Source organism: Olea europaea, unplaced genomic scaffold (genome assembly GCF_002742605.1).
Source record: "Olea europaea var. sylvestris unplaced genomic scaffold, O_europaea_v1 scaffold3892, whole genome shotgun sequence".
Lineage (NCBI taxonomy): Eukaryota > Viridiplantae > Streptophyta > Magnoliopsida > Lamiales > Oleaceae > Olea > Olea europaea.
In genome coordinates this window covers 41,676-64,573 of record NW_019258410.1, presented here as the reverse complement: position 1 = coordinate 64,573, position 22,898 = coordinate 41,676, and the positions used below count along the sequence as shown (strand labels likewise).

The window sequence follows — 22,898 nt, the reverse complement described above, 5'->3', positions numbered from 1 at the left end:
AATCGAACCCTCACACTGCGGCTGCCAGTAAAGTTGGGTATACCCTACTCTTGTCGTTTGCACCACTGGAATATACCCCAAGGGGCCAATATCATAAATTATCACCATTGTATGTAGAGGAGCAAGTGGGCATCTTGCTAATAATATATTACTGTTAGTAGGGCCGTCGCTGCCGACTCTTTTGCCAAATTTATAAACTCATTTTCAACACGTCCTTCTTCCTCATTTCTTCAAGAAAAATTAATGGCTGTTGGTTAGAAACAATAAAGAATTAAGGCTAGGAATGACAATCGGGCTCGCTGGCTTGGGCCGCCCGTGGCTCGACTCGAAAAAGCTCGAGCTTTGCCCTACTCGAAAAAAAGCTCGAATATTTTACTCGAGCCGAGCCCGAGCCTAGAATTTCGGCTAGCGAGCCGACTCAACTCGACTCGTTGACATCCCTAATTGAGGCAATATATCAACTAGTTGTTAGACAATGGTTAAACCAAACGAACAGGGCCCTGGACGTCCAGGGCCCTATGTGGTGCCCCTCCTATCACGCAGGCGACCCCCAACAGGGGGGCACCACATAGGGCGCTGTCCCCCAAGAATAACCCGTTAGACAATAAGAAACAAATTCCGAATTTCCAATGCTTCAGCAACATGGCCAGTTTTGTTTTGATTGAGCAATTCAAATTTAACAGCTATTGTGATGAAGTGCATAAGAGATTAGAGTTTATGGTGAAATGGGACCGTCGCAAGACAAAATAATGTTTTTTTTAATTTCATGATAACTTCGGATTGATTCGTTTTTGACGAATTGCTAGTCTAATTCGATCAGAATCGAGCCAATGAATAAAACTCAAAGCCTTTGGCCCTAACGTAAGGCCAATTTTGGGCAAAATCCATCGTTTAGACCCTCATTTAGGCGTTTTTGCTATTTATGGTAATTTTATTTTTGCAATATATTTTTTCATAAAATTCGGATTTATATTTCGTTTGTTGGAGGATGATCCTGAAAATAAGGATTTTCCATCTTAGTAGTTATCTCATCTATTTTCCGAATTTTGCTAGGTTTTTTTTTCTATTTAAGGCATTGTAAGCCCTTTGAGGCGACAGTTCTTGAATTCAATAAAATTTTCCTTAAGAGTTTTCTCATTTTGTGATTGTTCATCTTCCCTATAATCTTCTGCTGCGTCATAATGCCTATTATAATAAGCATTCTTTCGATCACTGGTGATAAAACTTATAATTTGTTTTATTTACTCATTCAATCAATTAAGTTAATGGAAAAGTCGACCAATAGAATATCATATATTCGCAACTGGTCATCTTGCTAATAATATACTGCTGTTAGTTGAGCCATTGACGCCGACTCTTTTGCCAAATTTATCGAAGTCAATTCAACAGATACGTTCTTCCTCATGTCATGTCTAGCCATTGTTTTTATACACTAAAAGTTAATGGCATCATTAAAAAAATCTGTAGTTAAATTTTGCCTCCACTGAATTGGAGACCCAACTCTGCACCAATAGTAGTAATGCTATATTTTTCGTCTTGGCTGTTAAGCATTCATGAATTTAGTCAACTAAAATATGATTATAATACTATTTTTTTTTCATCCTAGATGCTAGGGTTGGACAAAACTTTCTAACTGAATCGAACCGAGCAGTTCTTCTTTAATTAAATACCCGAACGGTATCTGAATCGAAAATCAATGGATTTGGTTCGGTTTGGTTTGATTCTCATTTTTTTAATTTATTAATCTTAAATAAGTCAAATTATTTTTTCTAAAAAAAATTATTAACTAATTAATTTATCTCAAACCTAAAATATAATTTCCTGTTTCTAATTTTTAGTCTAATTTCAATTTAATAAAAATCGATCTAAACATTACTCAAATATATTATTCTATCGTATTATTGTTTCTACAGTTCTAAAGAAATCGAATTGAAAGCTTGACTATGCCTCTCTTCATTATTGTCGGCTCGCTTCTTTCTCTTTCTATGATTTTAACAATCAAATTTATTCAGAACTCGGCAAAGAAAGGAGAAAAAGATACATAAAATTAGATTACGTCATTTTGTAAGAGTTAAGATTAAACATATCATTTGTTAAATTAATGCAACGTTATTATAAATATTAAAAATTTAATTATTATATGTTACCCAAAAAATCGAACCCAAACGGTTTTATAATTAAATTTGGATCCGATGGTTCCATTTACTAAATACCCAAAAATTCGAGTCTAATTCGGTTCTAAAGATAATCAAACCGAATCGGAACATATCTAGCCCTACCGACTGCTAAGCAATCATGAATTTATTCAACGAAAGTGAAATTATTTGTTGGATAACTTGACAGTAATATCCAAACAAAATAACAAGTTTCTGCCCGTGAATAAATTTATATTTACAATATAAAGTTGTTATTGATTTGAAACTTCCAAGTTTAATGTGGAACAATAACTTTACCCGATGTGTTACACTGCCATCCACATAACCCACTGACGGTGGAGAAGCCATATGGCGTGGGGGATCATCCCGCAACTTTTTAATATTTTTCTCGATTTATAAAAAAGTCGTAATATTGCTGTGCTGCCACTAATAGACGTCGACAAAGTTCATCTATGAAACTAATCTCATGTCTATTTGAAATAACAGTAAACAAATCTTCTTACTATAGTAATCTGTATTTATCCTGTTGAAAGTGGATCTCACAGTACTCTCTTCCTCAGTGTTTTTCTGATTCTTGCAATAATAATTTTTCATAATTCCAGCAACCTATCTTCCAACTCTAATGGAGATCCAGGTCTCTTTTCTCTTTGCCACTTTCTTGTTCTTCCTATTCCTTTTAGCTAAACAGTACTACAATAAATCCAGAACCGTTCAGAAACTGCCTCCAGGGCCATGGAAACTGCCTTTCATTGGGAATTTGCACCGACTGGTATTTTAATAATCTTTCTTATTCTGAATAGATAACACGAAAAGTATTTTGATAATCTTTCTTATTCTCAAAACAAAGTGCAAGTCAAAAGAATAATCATATATTATCGTACTAGACCAGGTATCTTGGTAATGATATATCATTGCTGTTAGTCAAGCCGTCACTGCGGACTCTTTTGCCAAATTTATCGAAAGTCAATTCAACAAGCATTGCTCATGTCAGCCATTGTATTTAGAATTATATATGAGATTTGTAAATCCGTGATAATGACATCTATGTGTTTTTGTAGGGATCAATTGGATCTTCATTGACTATCAAATGTCTCCACATAGCTCACACTAAAAGCTTTGGATTATGAAGCGTAAAAAAAACTAATAATGAGATTTATTAAGCTAACAATGTGCTTATGTGGCTTATAACTTGAATATACAACTTAATGGTTACGATGGGTTCTATCAGTTCATATGGGTGCGGGACACTTGGGTGTTGGGGCTGTGCTCAGATATCATATTGGAACTGTCCTTGCTGTTCAATCTTGCAGACTTATCGGGAGGCCATAGGTTCAAGATGCAGAACAATAGCCGTTAGAGAGGGCCTAGCTTTTGCTAAAACTCTGGTTTCCAGATGAATGAAGTACAATGTAATTCCTTTTGGTTGATAGGAAGTACAAACTGAATGAAGGTCCATTTACGAACATGCTGGTAAGTTTAGAAACGAAGTAAATTTTTAACTCTATTCTTAATTTATGTATATATTACAAAGGGAACAATCATATTAGTAAGTCACGAATCATTATAGAAATAATAATAAACAATCATGAAAATAACACAAAAAGTATTTGGGTAATCTTTCTTATTCTCAAAACAAAGTGCAAGTCAAAAGAATAATCATATATTATCGTACTAGACCGGCATCTTGGTAATGAAATATTATTGTTGTTAGTCAAGCCGTCGCTGCGGACTCTTTTGCCAAATTTATCGAAAGTCAATTCAACAAGCATTGCTCATGTCAGCCATTGTATTTAGAATTATAGAATTGAAAGCTTGACTATGCCTCTCTTCATTATTGTCGGCTCGCTTCTTTCTCTTTCTATGATTTTAACAATCAAATTTATTCAGAACTCGGCAAAGAAAGGAGAAAAAGATACATAAAATTAGATTACGTCATTTTGTAAGAGTTAAGATTAAACATATCATTTGTTAAATTAATGCAACGTTATTATAAATATTAAAAATTTAATTATTATATGTTACCCAAAAAATCGAACCCAAACGGTTTTATAATTAAATTTGGATCCGATGGTTCCATTTACTAAATACCCAAAAATTCGAGTCTAATTCGGTTCTAAAGATAATCAAACCGAATCGGAACATATCTAGCCCTACCGACTGCTAAGCAATCATGAATTTATTCAACGAAAGTGAAATTATTTGTTGGATAACTTGACAGTAATATCCAAACAAAATAACAAGTTTCTGCCCGTGAATAAATTTATATTTACAATATAAAGTTGTTATTGATTTGAAACTTCCAAGTTTAATGTGGAACAATAACTTTACCCGATGTGTTACACTGCCATCCACATAACCCACTGACGGTGGAGAAGCCATATGGCGTGGGGGATCATCCCGCAACTTTTTAATATTTTTCTCGATTTATAAAAAAGTCGTAATATTGCTGTGCTGCCACTAATAGACGTCGACAAAGTTCATCTATGAAACTAATCTCATGTCTATTTGAAATAACAGTAAACAAATCTTCTTACTATAGTAATCTGTATTTATCCTGTTGAAAGTGGATCTCACAGTACTCTCTTCCTCAGTGTTTTTCTGATTCTTGCAATAATAATTTTTCATAATTCCAGCAACCTATCTTCCAACTCTAATGGAGATCCAGGTCTCTTTTCTCTTTGCCACTTTCTTGTTCTTCCTATTCCTTTTAGCTAAACAGTACTACAATAAATCCAGAACCGTTCAGAAACTGCCTCCAGGGCCATGGAAACTGCCTTTCATTGGGAATTTGCACCGACTGGTATTTTAATAATCTTTCTTATTCTGAATAGATAACACGAAAAGTATTTTGATAATCTTTCTTATTCTCAAAACAAAGTGCAAGTCAAAAGAATAATCATATATTATCGTACTAGACCAGGTATCTTGGTAATGATATATCATTGCTGTTAGTCAAGCCGTCACTGCGGACTCTTTTGCCAAATTTATCGAAAGTCAATTCAACAAGCATTGCTCATGTCAGCCATTGTATTTAGAATTATAAATGAGATGTGTAAATCCGTGATAATGACATCTATGTGTTTTTGTAGGGATCAATTGGATCTTCATTGACTATCAAATGTCTCCACATAGCTCACACTAAAAGCTTTGGATTATGAAGCGTAAAAAAAACTAATAATGAGATTTATTAAGCTAACAATGTGCTTATGTGGCTTATAACTTGAATATACAACTTAATGGTTACGATGGGTTCTATCAGTTCATATGGGTGCGGGACACTTGGGTGTTGGGGCTGTGCTCAGATATCATATTGGAACTGTCCTTGCTGTTCAATCTTGCAGACTTATCGGGAGGCCATAGGTTCAAGATGCAGAACAATAGCCGTTAGAGAGGGCCTAGCTTTTGCTAAAACTCTGGTTTCCAGATGAATGAAGTACAATGTAATTCCTTTTGGTTGATAGGAAGTACAAACTGAATGAAGGTCCATTTACGAACATGCTGGTAAGTTTAGAAACGAAGTAAATTTTTAACTCTATTCTTAATTTATGTATATATTACAAAGGGAACAATCATATTAGTAAGTCACGAATCATTATAGAAATAATAATAAACAATCATGAAAATAACACAAAAAGTATTTGGGTAATCTTTCTTATTCTCAAAACAAATTGCAAGCCAAATGAATAATCATATATTATCGTACTAGACCGGCATCTTGGTAATGAAATATTATTGTTGTTAGTCAAGCCGTCGCTGCGGACTCTTTTGCCAAATTTATCGAAACTCAATTCAACAAGTGTTGTGCTGAACTGGGCACCTTGCTAAATAATATATTGCTGGTAGTCAAGCCGTCGCTGCGGACTCTTTTGCCAAATCTATCGGAAGTCAATTCAACAAGGCACAAGCATTGCTCATGTCAGCCATTGTATTTATTCACTGGAAGTCAATGAGACCAAAAAGGAGAGACCATTGGAACAATTAATTCACTAATAGACGTTGGCAAAGTTCACCTATAAAACTATGCTCATGTCTACTTGAAATAACCGTAAACAAATCTTCTTCCTACTGTATCTGTATTACAGTAATAATTTTTCATAATTCCAGCAACCTATCTTCCAACTTTAATGGAGATCCAGCTCTCCTTTTCCTTTGCCACTTTCTTGTTCTTCCTATTCCTTTTAGTTAAACAGTACTACAATAAATCAAGAACCGTTCAGAAACTGCCTCCAGGGCCATGGAAACTGCCTTTCATTGGGAATTTGCACCAACTGATTGGTTCACTACCCCATCGATCTCTCAAAAAGTTATCAGAAAAATATGGGCCCATTATGCACCTTCAGGTTGGGGAACTTCAGACAATTGTAGTGTCATCTGCTCGAATTGCAGAAGAAACGCTGAAAACAAATGGCGTTATTTTCGCGGACAGGCCCCAGCTTCTTCTGACTAAGATTATGTTTTACAATTTCTCAGATTTGGGTTCTTCTCCATACGGAGAACACTGGAGGCAGATGCGTAAACTCTGTGTTATGGAGCTCTTGAGCACGAAAAAAGTTCAATCATTTCGAAATATTATGGAGGAAGAGTTTTCTAGTCTAGTTAGTCGTATTCAATCCTCTCAAGGAGTGCCGATTAATTTGACGGAATATGTTGCAGAAGCTCAAATTGCGATAATATGCCGCGCTGCAGTTGGAAGAAGATGCAGTGATCAAAAAGCATTAGTTACTTTGGCAAAAGACACTGCATCATTCGCCGGAATTTTCAACGTTGGAGATATATTTCCTTCCCTACAGTTTTTGGATACCCTTTTTGGATCAAAGCGAAAATTAGTTAATATGCACAAAAAAGTTGACATCATTCTCGAAAACATTATTCGTGAGCACGAAGAGGACCGGCTAAGTACAAAAGGAGGCCAGACCGGCGATCAGTCATCGGAGGAAGATCTACTTGATGTTTTCTTACGATTAAAGGACAGCGGAGAATTCCAGGTTCCGATCACTAGGGAGAACATCAAAGCTAATATACTTGTAAGTGAACTATTATAAGATTTTTTTTTTTTTACAATTTTTATTACGAGAAGGATTCACTTATATTTTACATTCAACTACTAAGTCCAAATATCATCAATGATACATTTTACTGGATGCTACCGTGCAGAACAATTGCCTTAAATCATTGTATTGAGGAGCATCTTAGCGTTCAACCATTCAACGTACCAAAGTTGCCTTCTCGATTTCAAAGCTATTTTATTCTATTCATTTTGCTTCTATATTGGAATGAAATTCGAAGCCTACTCTTGCATCTTCCATTCGTGCATCCACTGATTTCGTACCTTTGTAGTTGCTTCATTCCAGAGCAGCCTGGATTAGACAAGATATTAGTTTGTTATATTCATAATGTCTAGTATTGTTTATTTCACCTTATCGAACATGCAATCATAATACCTTATGAGCAAAACTATCATATTCAAAATTTGTTCATGAATACAACAGGAACTGTTTTCTGCTGGTACGGAAACTTCATCCACGGCAGTTGAATGGGCGATGGCAGCAATGATGAAGCACCCGAGAGTTATGGAGAAGGCACAGGCAGAAGTGAGGAAAGCTTTTAAGGGAATGGAAAAAATCTCTGATTGTGATGTTCAAAGTTTGAGTTACCTAAAAATGGTCATTAAAGAAACGTTGAGATTATACCCTCCTGGTCCTTTGTTAGGCCCCAGAATAAGCAGGGAAAAATGCACGATTGGTGGATATGATATCCCGGCTAATACAATAGCTGTAATAAATGGTTGGGCAATAGGAAGAGATACAGAAGTCTGGGATAATCCTGATGTTTTCGAACCGGAGAGATTTAGCAATATTTCGACTAGTTATACTGGAGCTCACTTTGAGTTAATACCATTTGGCGCAGGCAGGAGGAATTGTCCTGGAATTACATTTGCTATTGCTGATCTTGAGCTTTCTCTAGCTTATCTCCTCTACCGCTTCGACTGGAAACTTCCTGGTGAGATTAGCCCTGAGGAACTCGACATGACCGTGAAATTTGGTGCCACAGCTGGAAGAAAACACAATTTGTGGTTGATTCCCACGTCTCATGTTATAGATTGAGCTAAATTTATATGTCCAGAAGTTAATTTTCCGCAAATTACATTATGAAGTACATTTTAATGCTTTTAAGTGACCTTAATTAGTCTATTGAGCTAAATTTATATGTCCAGAAGTTAATTTTCCGCAAATTACATTATGAAGTACATTTTAATGCTTTTAAGTGACCTTAATTAGTCTTCATGTGTGAAGAAGTGACACTTATGTGTGTGTTCTTACGAATATTGTCTCAAGGAATAACTAGTTCAAAACTTCAACGCTACCTTTGATTCCGACTTTACTTTGTTTAAATTACACTATTGTCAAATTCAAATAAAAAAATATTGAAGCCTTATATTATTTGTTCAAAATCAATAAAGACACGTGTGGAATGAAAGTGGGAACAAACAGCCACATAGAGGCTTGCAGGGCCCTACTTTTGGACAACCTATGCGGTCACATAGGTTAATACTATGCGACTGCATAGGGTAATCAGTTAGCTGCTAGGGTCGTTTTTAGTTTGAATTTTTGTGGTTTTTCACTAAGTTTTGACACCACTTCGTATGGCTATGACTAATGGCTATAAATATGTGATTGTGGATCAAGGAATAAAATGAGAAAAACCATAATATCATAGAGCCACAAATGAGATCAAATTATTCATTCCAAGTTATATAGAAATTCATTTTTATTCTCATCTTCAACTCCCTTTTTTTGCATTCTCAAGTTTGAAGGATTACACTAAGTGATTAAATGTTAAATCCTTGACAAAGATCTCTTATATCCAACAGGGCCTTTTATAGAAAATTAGAGCTCAACTACCACACTAATTCTTTCCAAAGGTCAATTGCTCAGCTAGCTGCTTTTTCGGTTCCCAGTCCAAAATTACCACTATGAAGCTAATATATCAAGATTTTTCATAAATTTATTTAATTTAGATATCACAAGCCATGTTTGGCCTTCTTTGATATAGGCAAAAAAATTTTAAAAATATAGTTGATTAATAATTTTTTTTCAACTTTCTTTCCACCCCATGTCCACACAATTGTCAATGTTTAGTTTATTTCATGAAAAGAATATTGCAACGACATTTACAACAACTCGCACCACTCTTTCAAAGAGTACCTTGGATATGTGGACGTCAACAGTTTCTTCAGAGAAATAGGCCATGTAGTACAAAGTTTTTGCAACCATTAGAAACGATTGCTTTATAGTCTTATTGACAGCGTCAGATGTGCATATAACCAACTCCACAAGGGTCTGTATGTCACATTCGATTTCCTTCCAGCATTTGATGCTAATATTTGCTGTCCTGCAATCATCTATTCCTAGTACCTGTTCATCACATATTTAACTCTTGAGAAGTAAATTAAGAAAAAAACTTGAGAATATTATACAACAAATTTATCAGCTTCACCTTTTCATTTTGATATCTATGAAGTTGTTGACAAATTCTGTTTGTGAGCTTTGAGAGGCTCTTGTATTCGGGGTGTAATATTGTCTCCTTGGATGCCATATGGCCTGAACAAATGTTTATTATGTGCACCAAGAGCTCTTAACTCTTTTATTAAGTTTCACTAGCATTCTCCCCACTGTCTTCCTCAATAAATATGAAACACATCGATCACAATGAACTAAGTTGTTCTATTTCTTTGTAAAAGAATGAAACTGTGGTGATAATGTGAACTCACAACATTGTGTAATTGGGGGCTGATGTCTTTGCTGAGGATCCGCCATGCATCCGTTGTAGATTGATCTCGGTTTTTTTAATAATATATTGAGAATTCCATGATTAGTCTTGTTGTCGCCACTGAAGAAGGATAAGAAAATATAATTTACATTTATATCATAAATGATCAATGAGTAAAAATAATAATACACTTCATTTAAGAAGGAGATTTTTTATAAAGGGTAAAATAACACTTTAGAATGTGTTCATATAATAATTTTAAGTGCTAATAAAGTCAACACGTGCCGTCTACTACTGATAAATGTAATCTGATCATGACAAAAGCAATAAACAATAAATGGCGTGCAAGATTTGTTTGTTGGAGAGTCATTGACAGACTGCAGTAATTAAAAAATATTGAGTCGATTTCATAAAAATGTTATATATGATTTTGTAAATACCAAAGAAAAATGTAATTACCTTTTGGTTTTCCTATGACCATGGATTGTATTTCTGAAGTTCTCTAAAAAGGCCATACTTTGCTCCGAAGATGTATTTTCTTGATTGTAATAAGATGTAATTTGTTGAACCTCGAAAATGGTTGATAGGTATTGATACAAGGTAATATACACGTAGACGCATTATGTAGTATTTCCACTGTAAATATGAATATTTGTGGAAGAAGGTGAATAGTGGACAACGTAAGTATATTATCCCCTTCACTGTATTTTTTCAAGATCTTTCAATTTATACAAGAATTCCCTATTTATAGTAATCAGGCCGACGTGGTCACCGTAGGATTGGATCCACGTGGCCTGATCTGCCGACCCTAACTATTACATTAAGTCTGTCATCTATTAATTACATTGATAGAATTTTGACAAGAGGTCACCCACTCTATAAGTTAGGCTAACATTCCTGAGACTTATTTATTACGCACGTCACATCAGTCAACTCTGAAGACGCGCTTGTCCGACCCTCTTTTGTTTGTCAAGGATTTTAGATAGTAGAGTGGTTCGACGGCAGAAGGCGAACCACCTCGGATCAACTTAGTGCAGTGACCTAGACACTTTCTTTGACAACTTCGGTTAGTCCCTTCTGCACCAATTCTTGGGTGCTTGCCATGTGTATGCATATGAGGTCTCCACGTAAATCTTTCAGTATTGACTAGTAACATAATTATCTTACAAATAGTTTGAGATCTAGCACACATAACTCTCACATTCGACTTCTCTGGCTCAAATATGGTAGCTGCAGCCAAAAAATAGGCCTGTATTGAATTTGAGAAGCTTTGTAGAGATTGAATAATGGAGTTGCAGACTCAATCATTTGACCACCATAGCACGAAAATTTATCGTCCTTCTTGAAGTGCTTGAACACATCTGTGAAAAGTTGCACCCTAATATTATTTCATTTTCTCACCCATTAGAGGTCAGCCGGCCCTCCTGAGCTATATTTTATTTTTCAATTCAAAAGAAACAGACAGAAGGAAAAGGAGTGCCTAATCCTATCGGAGTCCATGCTATATCCATGCAATCTTAGAAGCCTGAATTCCATGGATGTATCATTAATATCATAAAATCTTGAATATCTTGCACTGAGAATTCCTTTATTCGTCCAAAATCTGGAAGAGCAAATTTCATAATCAGTTGAGATAGATTAAGTCGGGTGATTAGGTAACAGTCTAATTAGTATTTTTGGTTTTTCTCTTTACCTGTAAACATAATTTAGAAATCATTTTATACAAATAAAACCCTAAACCACCGACACAAAGAGTGAAAGAAGGAAAAATAGGAAAAAGAAAGAAGAAGCAAAAACAGTGAAGTGTACGGTTGAGATTTGGAGGATCCAACATATATCTCATACCTATACCCGTCGTGCCCAACACTGGTACTTTAACCATTTCGAGGAGTCTGAGCATCAGAGGTGTAGTTAATGAGATAGTTACGTTTTAACTGTTCCACAATTTTATTTTATTTTTTTATCAAATTGGAGTATGCCAAATTACCCCAAAAAATGTAAATCTATCACGAAATACAGGCACTGTCCATACCATGGGCCTATAGGGAAAAAGTCCTTTTTTTCTTAAATGGAAAAACAAACAAAGTACTTGTGGACAGGGCATAGGTTGGCCTCAACATGTCAAGTTGCCCCCGACTGAGCGATCCAGCTGAGGTTTACACCCTTAACTGGTATTAGTATTATGCAAATTTATTAAGTGCTGATATCTCAAATGAATTAAATAGAGAAAATTTTAAAGATATATTGATTAGGTAAGGTATTGCTCACAAGATTTAAATAAAAAGGTAACATTTTAGATGTGGTGATTGTGCTGGGTAATTGCCTCAAAAGTCAAAAGTTGGAGGACTTCTATTGCAAATAATAAAAGATAGTTATTGTATGGAAGACTTCTAATTAAAGTTGAGAGTAGAATCCTTACAAAATTTGATCTCCAATTTATAGCCATTTTTGGAGTCTTGTACATGAAGGAATCCTTGTTGAATTAAAGGAGTCTTGTTTGAGTTTAAATTAAACTCTTCTACTTGGTTATTGATCATATAAATAGTGGATGTATTTAATTATTTTGGGTGTGGCCAGAGAGTTGACTTGAGAGAAATATATTGTGAGCTTAGCATCTTGGTGTGGTAAAGTTTGATTTTATTTTTTCTTTGTAATACTTGGGAATTAGGCTGGTGAGTGAAATTATATATGATTGTAACAATTTTTTATGTAGTGAAAAAGTTTTGACGATCCGTTTAATTTGTGCGTTATATTCTTTATTTTTCTTATTTGCTAATATTCTTCTGAACAACAAAAGATTTTGTGGGTAAATAGAAGTAAAGGGAATTGGTGTAAAATTTCCCAACAAATGGTATCAGAACATCAGTTGGTTAGGAGTATTGGAGCAACAGAAAAATGTCGTCATTGAAATATGACGTGGAGAAATTTGACGGGAGAATCAATTTTGGATTCTGGCAAGTACAAGTTAGAGATTTATTGATTCAAGCTGGACTGCACTAGGCTTTGAAAGGAAAGCCAACCAAGAGTTCTAGCAGGGAAGCTGAATCCAATACAAGCAATGAGGATTGGGAAGAATTGGATTTGAAGGCTGCAAGCATGATACTTCTTTATTTGGCTAAAAACGTTCTTGCAAATATTCATGGAATATCTGCTGCAAAGGAACTATAGAAGAAGTTAGAAGAACTATATCAAACGAAGAGCCTCTCAAATTGGTTGTACCTGAATAAGCAATTTCATTCATTGTGCATGGAAGCAGCTACGAAAATCGCAAACCATATGAGTGCTTTCAATGGGATTGTTTCAGAATTTGAGGCTATTAGAGTGAAGAAGGGCATTTCCATGAGGAAGAAAGTAATTTGTTAGAACTGCGGTCAGACAGGCCACGTGAAGAGAAATTGTCCAAATGGTGGAGCAGGGTCAGCTAACTACTTGGGGTCAGACAATGAGTCTTTCCTGGTGGAGAAGGACGTGGATGTGGTATTTAAAGTAAGATGGAAACCTCCTCATGGCATGTTATCAATTTCCATGATAGAAGATGTGTTCTTACTGGTGTGGTCAGCATATCTGTACATAACATTGACTGACATTTGATGCAAGGTGTGTAGGTATGTGGTGGTGTTGTGATGTTGATGGCTGATGAGCTCTCTGGGAAAGTCAGTGGAAGAGTTGCACCAAACTATCAATAGGATTGTTTCGACATGTAGCCGATGAAATACTTGGAGTTCATGAATAATTCTGAGTGGTTATACTCATAAGGTGGAGTATGGGACCGTTAAAGTGTGTCAAAGGCTTACCTATTTTTTCTTAGTATTGTGATTAAAAGTTGTAGAAGAGATGACAAGATTTTGACTCGTTTTCGGCAAGGTGGAGATTATTGGGTAATTGTCTCAAAATTCAAAAGCTGAAGGACTTCTATTGTAAATAATAAAAGGTAGTTATTGTATGGAAGAGATCTAATTAAAGTGAGAGCAGAATCATTGCAGAATTTGGTCTCCAATTCATAGTCGATTTTGGAGTTTTACACATGAAAGAATCCTTGTTGAGTTAAATGAGTCTTGTTTGAATTAAACTCTTCTACTTGGTTATTAATCCTACAAATAGTGGATATATTTAATTATTTTGGGTGTGGTCAGAAAGTTGATCTGAGAGAGAAATATTGTGAACCTAGCATTTTGAGACTTTTCGTACAAAAGGTAGAAAAGTAGGTGTGGTAAAGTTCGAAATTTTATTTATTTATTTTTGGGTTGGTGAGTGAAATTCTATATCATTGTAACAATTTTTTATATAGTGAAAAGCGTTGACGATCCATTTAATTTGTGCGTTATATTATTTATTTTTCCTATTTGCTAATATTCTTCTGAATAACAAAAGATCCTGCGGGTAAATAGAAATAAAGAGAATTGGCTTAAAATTTCCCAACAGGTTGAACACTATGTGAGTGAGAAAACACATATACCTGTACAAAGTCTTGCTAATCCATACATGAGTTGAACCACCGTATTGCTCTATGTAGAACCTAGCCTCCACTCGAGGTAGATCAGCATACCATGGCACTTCAAGCCCTTTCTTTATCTGCATCATTGCATATCAAACACATACCAACTCTTTTGCATTGTTGCAAATGTAAAGTGTAAATATAATTTTAACAAAATACAAAACGAGAATAAATCTCATGGTGCTATTTATATATAGAAATTCCTGTTACCTCATCAGAAAGTCTTTCAGATATTATCCATTTATCTAGAAGTTGATTAGATTCTAGCTTTCTTTGTAAAAATGAGGAGGAAAATTTCTTGGCCTTTTCAAGAATAGTTTCTCCAGGGAATTGAATTTGAGAAGCTCTGTAGAGATTGAATATTGGAGTAGCAGACTCGATCATTTGACAACCATAGCACGAAAATTTATCGTCCTTCTTGAAGTGCTTGAACACATCTGTGAAAAATTGCACTTTAATATTATTTCATTTTCTCACTCGTTAGAGGTCAGTCGGCCCTCCCAAGGTATATTTTATTTTTCAATTCAAAAGAAACAGACAGAAGGAAAAGGAATGCCTAATCCTACCAGGGTCCATGCTATATCCATGCAATCTTAGAAGCCTGAATCCCACGGATGTATCATTAATATCATAAAATCTTGAATATCTTGCATTGAGAATTCCTTTGTCCGTCCAAAATCTAGAAGAGCAAATTCCATAATCAGTTGAGATAGATTAAGCCAGGTGATTAGGTAATAGTCTAATTAGTATTGTTGGTTTTTCTCTTTACCTATAAACGTAATTTAGAAATTCTATAATTTGTGACCAAAAAAGCGGGAAATTCCCAAGCGTTGTAGTCGATCCACCACCTAAAGTCGTTGGAATAACTCAGCTAGATATGAATGTGGAGTTGAAGAATGGTAAAATAAATAAACTAGGAATAAACGTCTTTGAAAGACTTGAAATGAGAATCTAATGTAATGATTTTTTAATCAATAGATGGGCTTATATGTGTGAATAATTGTGTGTTAAATTAAAGGCTATTGAATTCGGTTGAGCCCAATTAAAGTGACCTAATAAGGCTTCGATTTTTGAGCTTTAATGTATCCAATTAAAGTGTGGGTTTACATATGTATAGAGACCAGGCCCAACTGCTAATTCTATGATGGGCCGAATTAGGTCAAAGGGCGTCGCAATATAAATATGGTTATGGTCCCCAAATCACAGTACGTATTATTTATTCTTTTTTACATCCCATCACAGAGAGAAAAAAGAGACTGCGTGTAGATTGGAAGACAAGACCGCGTAATTCATTATTGCATTAACCATGTCATATTCAAGTACGCTTCCGCTATAGTTCTTCAATTTCTTGATGATTTAACATGAAAGATCCGATAATTTAAAGCATTAAATTATTTTACAAGTGGTATCAAAGTCTTTTCATGTTGAATCATTGAGAATCGAATAATTTATTTGGTTCTTGCAATATTCTTTTGAAGTTTTTAAATTTAAATATTTTAGATCTTTATTTTGTTGAATTCGAAACCTTTTACGGTATATTTTTCGTTATTATTTTTCATATTTGGATTAAAGACTTTGGAATTCAGATTCTGAATTTTCTTGAGGAATTACAGATTTTTTTAAGATTACAGATTTTGGCTTTAAATAAAAAAAAATTAATTTGGGGCTGTTGGTCGACATTAGGTGGCAGCTTCACTACTGCGTCTGCCACGCCGGCACCATTATTTCAGTGGCGCCACCAAGAAGGATAAGAGAAGAATTTTTTAGGGTTTTCAATTTTTGGTTGATTTGGGGACGGGGGCCTCACGTGTAAATTAGATAATTTGAGGCCCTTGCTTGCAATTAGGGTTAGGGTTATAAAATTAAGGTTTCAGTCCCTAATATTTAAGGTATATTCAAGTTTGGGCCTTTAAGTTTTGGATTTAATAATTCAGTCCCTGTGATTTAAAAATTAATTAATTCGGGCCATTAAAGTTACGAATTTTATAAGTAAAGCCCTCGAACTTTAATTATTAATTCAAATTGGCCCCCAAAGGTTAAATTAATTCAAATTGACCCCTAACCAATCAAATTTTCAAAATTTGATCCCTAAAGTTTTGGATTGGTTAATTTTTGGGCCCCTAAAGTTTTAAATTGTTCTAAATGATCCTCTAAAATTTTGAATTAATTGATTATGGTCCCTAAAGTTTCAAGTTTGTTAATTTCAACCTCTAAAGTTTGGAATTAATTAATTTTCCCCCTTAAAGTTTTGATTATTAATTCTAAGGCCCCTAAAGTTTAAAACTAAACAAAATATACAAAATTGGTGATTCTCTTTTTCAAATTTTGATACTAAGGACTCTTTTAAGAGACATAATATTCGAAAGTTGGTTAATTGAAGTAACATGTTGCCAAAGCAACCTCTCTTGTGGAAATTGACTAACTTAGAATATTAAAAGGTGTTTGTGCGTGTGTTATTCATGGAAATATTGGTCGGCCCAAAGGAAGGTCAATATTTAGCCGAATACATGTGCACCTGTGATGATAAACGTGTGGCGATTATTTGATTTAATGTGTGATCAATAAATCGGTCCAAAGAAATGTTTATTGATTGACACGTTATTTTATCGTCAATGTTTGATCACTATGTCAAGAGTACCGCTTACAAGTCAATATATCTGTCCAAAGACTAGATATTGATGTTGTGCTTGGTATCTTGTGATGGGCCCTACCACTATTTGAGAATATTATTATTTGCATATTAAAGATATTCATGTGAGCTATTCATAATAATCATTCTCTAATTCGATTTCAGGTTCTGCTGCTAATATCTCTACTAGCATCAATTTAATTCCAATGCTAAATGGCACAAACTTCAGGGTGTGGCAAGAGAACGTGATTATTGTTCTCGGAGTCATGGACCTGGACCTAGCTTTACGAGTCGATCAACCTGCTACACTTACTGATAAGAGTACCTCTGATGACAAGAGGAAGATGGAAAAGTGGGAACGATTGAACTACATAAGTTTAATGGTCATGAAGCGTGCTATTCTAGAAGCATTTCGAGACACTATGTCCGATAAGGTAACTACGACTAAGGGTTTCCTTGAGGATCTTGAGAAGAGGTTTGCCAAGAATGAAAAGGCTGAAACAAGTACACTTTTGGCGAACCTTATCTCAATGAGATATAAAGGGAAAGTAAGCATTGAGGAGTACATTATGGAAATGTCTCCCATTGCTTCAAAATTAAAGGCTCTCAAGTTGGATTTATCTGAAGACTTGTTAGTGCATTTGGTTCTGATATCCCTTTTAGCACATTTCAGTCAATTCAAGGTGAGCTACAACTGTCAAAAGGACTCATGGTCCCTTAATGAGCTCATCTCACATTGTGTCCAGGAAGAGGAAAGACTGAAGTATGAGAAGACAGAAAGTGCTCATTTGGCCACCACCTCTAAGGACAAAAGGAACAAGAAAAGGAAAATTAATAAAGAAGATGTGGGTATAGCACCGCAAAAGAAACAATATAAGGAATCAACTGAAGGTGGTTGTTTCTTCTGTGGAGCTACAGGTCATAAGAAGAAGAATTGCACTAATTACCATGCATGGCATGTAAAGAAAGGTATTCTTCTTCATTTGGTTTGTTCTGAGGTTAATTTAACTTCGGTACCTAGACATACATGGTGGATAGATTCTGGTACAACAACTCAGATCAGTATGTCTATGCAGGGTTGCCTGAGTTGTCGAAAGCCAAGTGATCGTGAAAGATACATCTATGCTGGCGACGGCAAGAAGGTAGAAGTAGAGGCAATAGGGAAATTTAGATTATTGTTAAAGACTGGATTTTATTTGGATCTTCTTGAGACATTTATTGTACCATCTTTTAGACAGAATTTGATTTCTATTTCTGTTTTGGACAAATTTGATTATTCTTGTTCATTTGAAAATGGAAAATTTAGTTTGTTTTGTGATTCAAAATTGGTTGGTTCCGGTTCTTTATCAGGTTACGATAATCTTTATTCATTTGATATAATTGCTTCTTTTAATGAATCCCTGCATGTAAGTACTCGAGGTGTAAACCGAAAATTAACCAGCGAGAATTCTGCCTCGTTGTGGCACAAGAGATTAGGTCACATCTCCAAAAGGAGAATTGAGAGACTTATGTCTGACGGTATTCTTGACCTTCTTAACTTCACAGATTATGATTTGTGTGTCAACTGTATAAAGGGAAAACAAACCAATAAAAGAAGATTTCAAACTAATAGGACTTCGAACGTCTTAGAACTTATACATACGGATATTTGTGGACCATTCCCTACGGGTTCTTGGAATGGTCAACAATATTTTATAACGTTCATAGATGACTTTTCAAGATATGGCTACATATATCTCATTTATAAAAAATCACAGTCATTGGATGTGTTCTAAAACTATAAAGCTCAAGTTGAGAACCAACTCGGCAAAATGATTAAAAGTGTCATATCTGACCATGGAGGTGAATACTATGGCAGATATGACGATTCAGGTAAACAACGTCCAGAACCATTTGCTAAATTCCTAGAGGAATGCGGTATCGTCCCACAGTACACTATGCCGGGTTCGCCCACTATGAATGGTGTTGCTGAGAGACGAAACAAAACGCTTAAAGACATGGTGAGGAATATGATTAGTCGTTCTACCTTACTAGAATCTCTCTGGGGTGAAGCATTAAAGAACGCAGCTTATATACTCAACAGAGTTTCAACTAAGGCTACTGATAAAAGCTCATATGAGCTTTGGACAGACAAGAAGTCTAGTTTGAAGCATATACGTATTTGGAGGTGTCCAGCTGAGGCAAGGCCCTATAAGCTAAATGAAAAGAAATTGGATGCAAGGACCATCAGTTGCTATTTTACTGGATATTTTGAAAGGTCCAGGGGTTACAAGTTTTATGATCTCACAACTAAGGCAATTTTCGAGATAGGAAATGCTCGGTTCTCTGAGGATGTTGAGTTTGCGGAGGGAGAAAGGGTTATAGGCTTTATCTTTGAGGAGGAATATGTTGAAATTTCTCCAATTGCCATTGACAATGATCAGGTTTCTATCCTTGATATTGTTCAAGAAGCAACTCTGGATCTAGACAATGTCATACCTCCCTCTCAAGATCAACAAATTGTTCCAGAAGAACAAACTCCACAGCCTCAAGAACCAATGCCATTAAGAAAATTCACTAGAGAGAGGAGAAGTATGGTTTTGGATGATTACATCGTATTTCTCCAAGAACATGAAGTTGACATTCGAATGGTGGAAGATGATTCGATCAACTTTCGTCAAGCCATGGAAAGTTCTAACTCTCAAAAGTGGCTCGATGCCATGAATGAAGAGATAAAGTCCATGAAGGACAATGACGTATGGGACCTCGTTCCATTGCCTGAAGGTACGAAACCCATTGGTTGCAAATGGATATTTTAGATCAAGAGGGATTCGAAAGGCGATGTAGAGAGGTATAAGGCTTGTCTTATCGCAAAGGGCTTTACACAGAAAGAAGGCATCGATTATAAAGAGATTTTCTCTCTGATTTCTTCGAAAGACTCTTTCAGAACTATAATGGCATTGGTAGCGCATTTCGATCTTGAGCTACATCAGATGGATGTTAAGAGAACGTTTCTTAATAGTGACATTGATGAAACAATTTATATGATACAACCAAAAAACTTTGTATCGGACAATGCAAAGCAAATGGTTTACAAATTAAAGAAATCCATCTATGGACTCAAACAGGGGTCTCGTCAATGGTATTACAAGTTTCATCAAGTGATCATCTCATTTAGTTTTGATATGAATTTGGTCATTGATTGTATATACCACAAGTTCAATGGGAGCAAGTATATTTTTCTAGTTTTATATGTTGATGACATGTTGCTTGCCAGCAATGATATAGGCTTGTTGCACGAAACCAAGAGATTTCTAGCAAAGAATTTTGAGATGAAAGATTTTGGTGACGCCTCTTTTGTATTAGGAATTCAGATACACCGAGATCGTTCTTGGGATATTCTTGGATTATTACAAAAGAGTTATATCAAAAAGATTCTTAAAAGATATGGCGTGCAAGATTGTAAACCAGGTGACACCCCTGTGGCTAAAGGAGATAAGTTCAGCTTAAGTCAGTTTCCTAAAAATGACTTGAAAATTAAAGAAATGTAGAAGATTCCTTATTCTTCAGCTATAGGGAGTCTGATGTATGCTCAAATTTGTACGCGTCCGGATATAGCGTACATTGTTGGGATGCTAGGGAGATATTTAAATAACCCGGGAATGGATCATTGGAAAGCAGCCAAACGGGTCATGCGGTATTTACAGAGAACAAAAAACTATATGCTCGCATACTGGAGATTGAATCAGTTGGAGATCGTCAGTTATTCTGATTCCGATTTAACAGGATGCCAAGATAGTAGGAGATCCACTTCATGCTATATTTACCTGCTTGCTGGAGGTGCTATTTCCTGGAAGAGTGCTAAGCAGACACTCATAGCTACTTCCACCACGGCAGCGGAGTTTATATCATGTTATGAGGCATCAAATCATGGAATATAACTACGTAATTTTATCACTAAGCTGTGCATTGTGGACAATATAGAAAGACCGCTCAAGATATTTTGTGGCAATAAATCAGCAGTGCTGTATTTCAATAACAACAGGAGCTCGACAAAGTCAAAACATATAGAGATCAAGTTTCTGGCTGTTAAAGAAAGAGTTTAGAGTGGACAGGTGTCAATAAAGCATATTGTGACAAACTCCATGATTGCCATGATTGCGGATCCACTTACTAAGGGATTGATATCCAAAGTCTTTCATGAACACACTGCTCATATGGGTATAGTGTCTTTTGAGGATATTTAGTTTCAGTGGGAGTTTGTACTTTTACTTTTCATATTGAACACATGTACTGTTATTTTGGATACAATTTAAGGTTAACGTCGTTTTCGATTATAAGGTTTATTTGGTTTATTATCTCGGAACTTATTTAAAATGATCTCACAAAGGCAATAAGGTAGACCAGTTGGAAATAGGCATGTTATAGATCACATCACATGTAATTTCCATGCTACACATCCATGTTTGATCCATGTCATTCGGTTATATCAATATATTTGACCCTTGATGGGTTTAGCTACAATGAAGGTAACGAAAGTCACTTTGATCCTATGTTGATATGATTGATGGACAGGATTGTTTGGAGATACATTCAGTAATGATAGCAAAATTCTGAGTACTTATAAGGTTATGTTTAATGCACAATTATAAAATGACACATATAGCCCAATTGGGAGATTGTAAGGATTTTTTAATCAATAGATGGGCTTATATGTGTGAATAATTGTATGTTATATTAAAGGCTATCGAATTTGGTTGAGCCCAAATAAAGTGATCTAATAAGGCTTTGGTTTTTGGGCTTTAATGTATCCAATTAAAGTGTAGGTTTACATATATGTAGAGACCGGGTCCAAGTCCTAATTCTTTGATGGGCCGAATTAGTCAAAGGGCGTCGCTATATAAATACGGTTATGGTTCCCAAATCACATGTACGTATTATTCATTCTCTTTTGCGTCCCATCATAGAGAGAAAAAGGAGACTGCGTGTAAATTTGAAAGACAAGACCGCGTAATTCATTATTGCATTAACCATATCTGATTTGGTGCGCTTCCGCTATAGTTTTGGTGATTTAAAGCATTAAATCATCGTACATCTAAATTTGTCTAACGAAAGGAAATATATTGTCTGATTATTTTCTATTAACTCCTCAAACTCAAGAAATTTTGAGTGTTCTTTTTGTATTCATGGAGGTAAATAATTGAATATTTTTACCTCATCCTTTCATTTTTTTTTCACTATATCATCCAAATATTTGAAAGACTTGTCATCTTTAGACTCCAATAGTGCAAAGGCAATGGAGGATGGAGAAGTTAAAAATGAACTTAGTGGAGTTTACAGCTTCAAAAGCTTTTTCCAGTCCCAATCTAGTAATCCTTCCAAGGTAAAAATTAGAGATGTTGGTAGTATGGGCATCACTTCTTTAGGTATTGTGTCAAATAGGCAATAATCTTATATATGCTTAAAAAAAATCGTCATCTTGTTGAAAAGTGCAAACAAAGTTTCATATCAATTAGACATGGAGCAGATAATAATAGGCTTATAATGGAATTGGAATACTTCTTAATAGGTTAACATTTTGGGATGGAACTTCAATACTCTACAAGTGTTATGAGTTAGACCCTAAACATTACCATGTGAACACTCAGGAGAGATCCCAGTTATAGCTAAAGTAGTGAGCCGTAAGTTCTATTGAAATGGTCAAGGAAAAAAAAACAATATGTACTTGACTCTAAAGGCAACTGTGGCCATGTAAGGCAGTGGCCTTTTGGAAGGGCAGACCCTTAATGGAGAATGTAACACTTTATGGTTTTAGGAAGAGAGAGAGTTAGATTATTGCTTTAGGAGGACCTAGATGATATGTACTTTG

The 22,898-nt window shown here is 35.3% G+C and overlaps 1 protein-coding gene and 1 pseudogene across 2 annotated transcripts; one reads left to right on the top strand and one right to left on the bottom strand.

Moving 5' to 3' along the window:
- Positions 1 to 4,786: 4,786 nt before the first annotated feature.
- On the top strand, positions 4,787 to 8,514 carry LOC111387082 (premnaspirodiene oxygenase-like). 2 transcript variants are annotated; one of them, XM_023011599.1, is made up of 3 exons: positions 4,787 to 4,944; positions 6,416 to 7,180; positions 7,646 to 8,339. In XM_023011599.1, the coding sequence occupies exons 1-3, from the start codon at positions 4,810 to 4,812 to the stop codon at positions 8,258 to 8,260; spliced, it is 1,515 nt and encodes a 504-aa protein (XP_022867367.1). In that variant the 5' UTR covers positions 4,787 to 4,809; the 3' UTR covers positions 8,261 to 8,339. The 2 variants fall into 2 exon arrangements, with proteins under 2 accessions (XP_022867367.1, XP_022867366.1); XM_023011598.1 differs by lacking the exon at positions 4,787 to 4,944 and adding an exon at positions 8,357 to 8,514 and having other exon boundaries at positions 6,182 to 7,180; positions 7,646 to 8,265.
- Positions 8,515 to 9,301: 787 nt separating this feature from the next.
- LOC111387085 overlaps positions 9,302 to 22,898 on the bottom strand; it is a 28,288-nt pseudogene continuing 14,691 nt past the window's right edge.

Bases quoted from the DNA above. Each gene is read 5' to 3' on its own strand.
- LOC111387082 (XM_023011598.1), top strand. From the start codon at position 6,281: ATGGAGATCCAGCTCTCCTTTTCCTTTGCCACTTTCTTGTTCTTCCTA. The intron at 7,181-7,645 runs GTAAGTGAACTA...TGAATACAACAG, and splicing joins ACATCAAAGCTAATATACTT to GAACTGTTTTCTGCTGGTAC.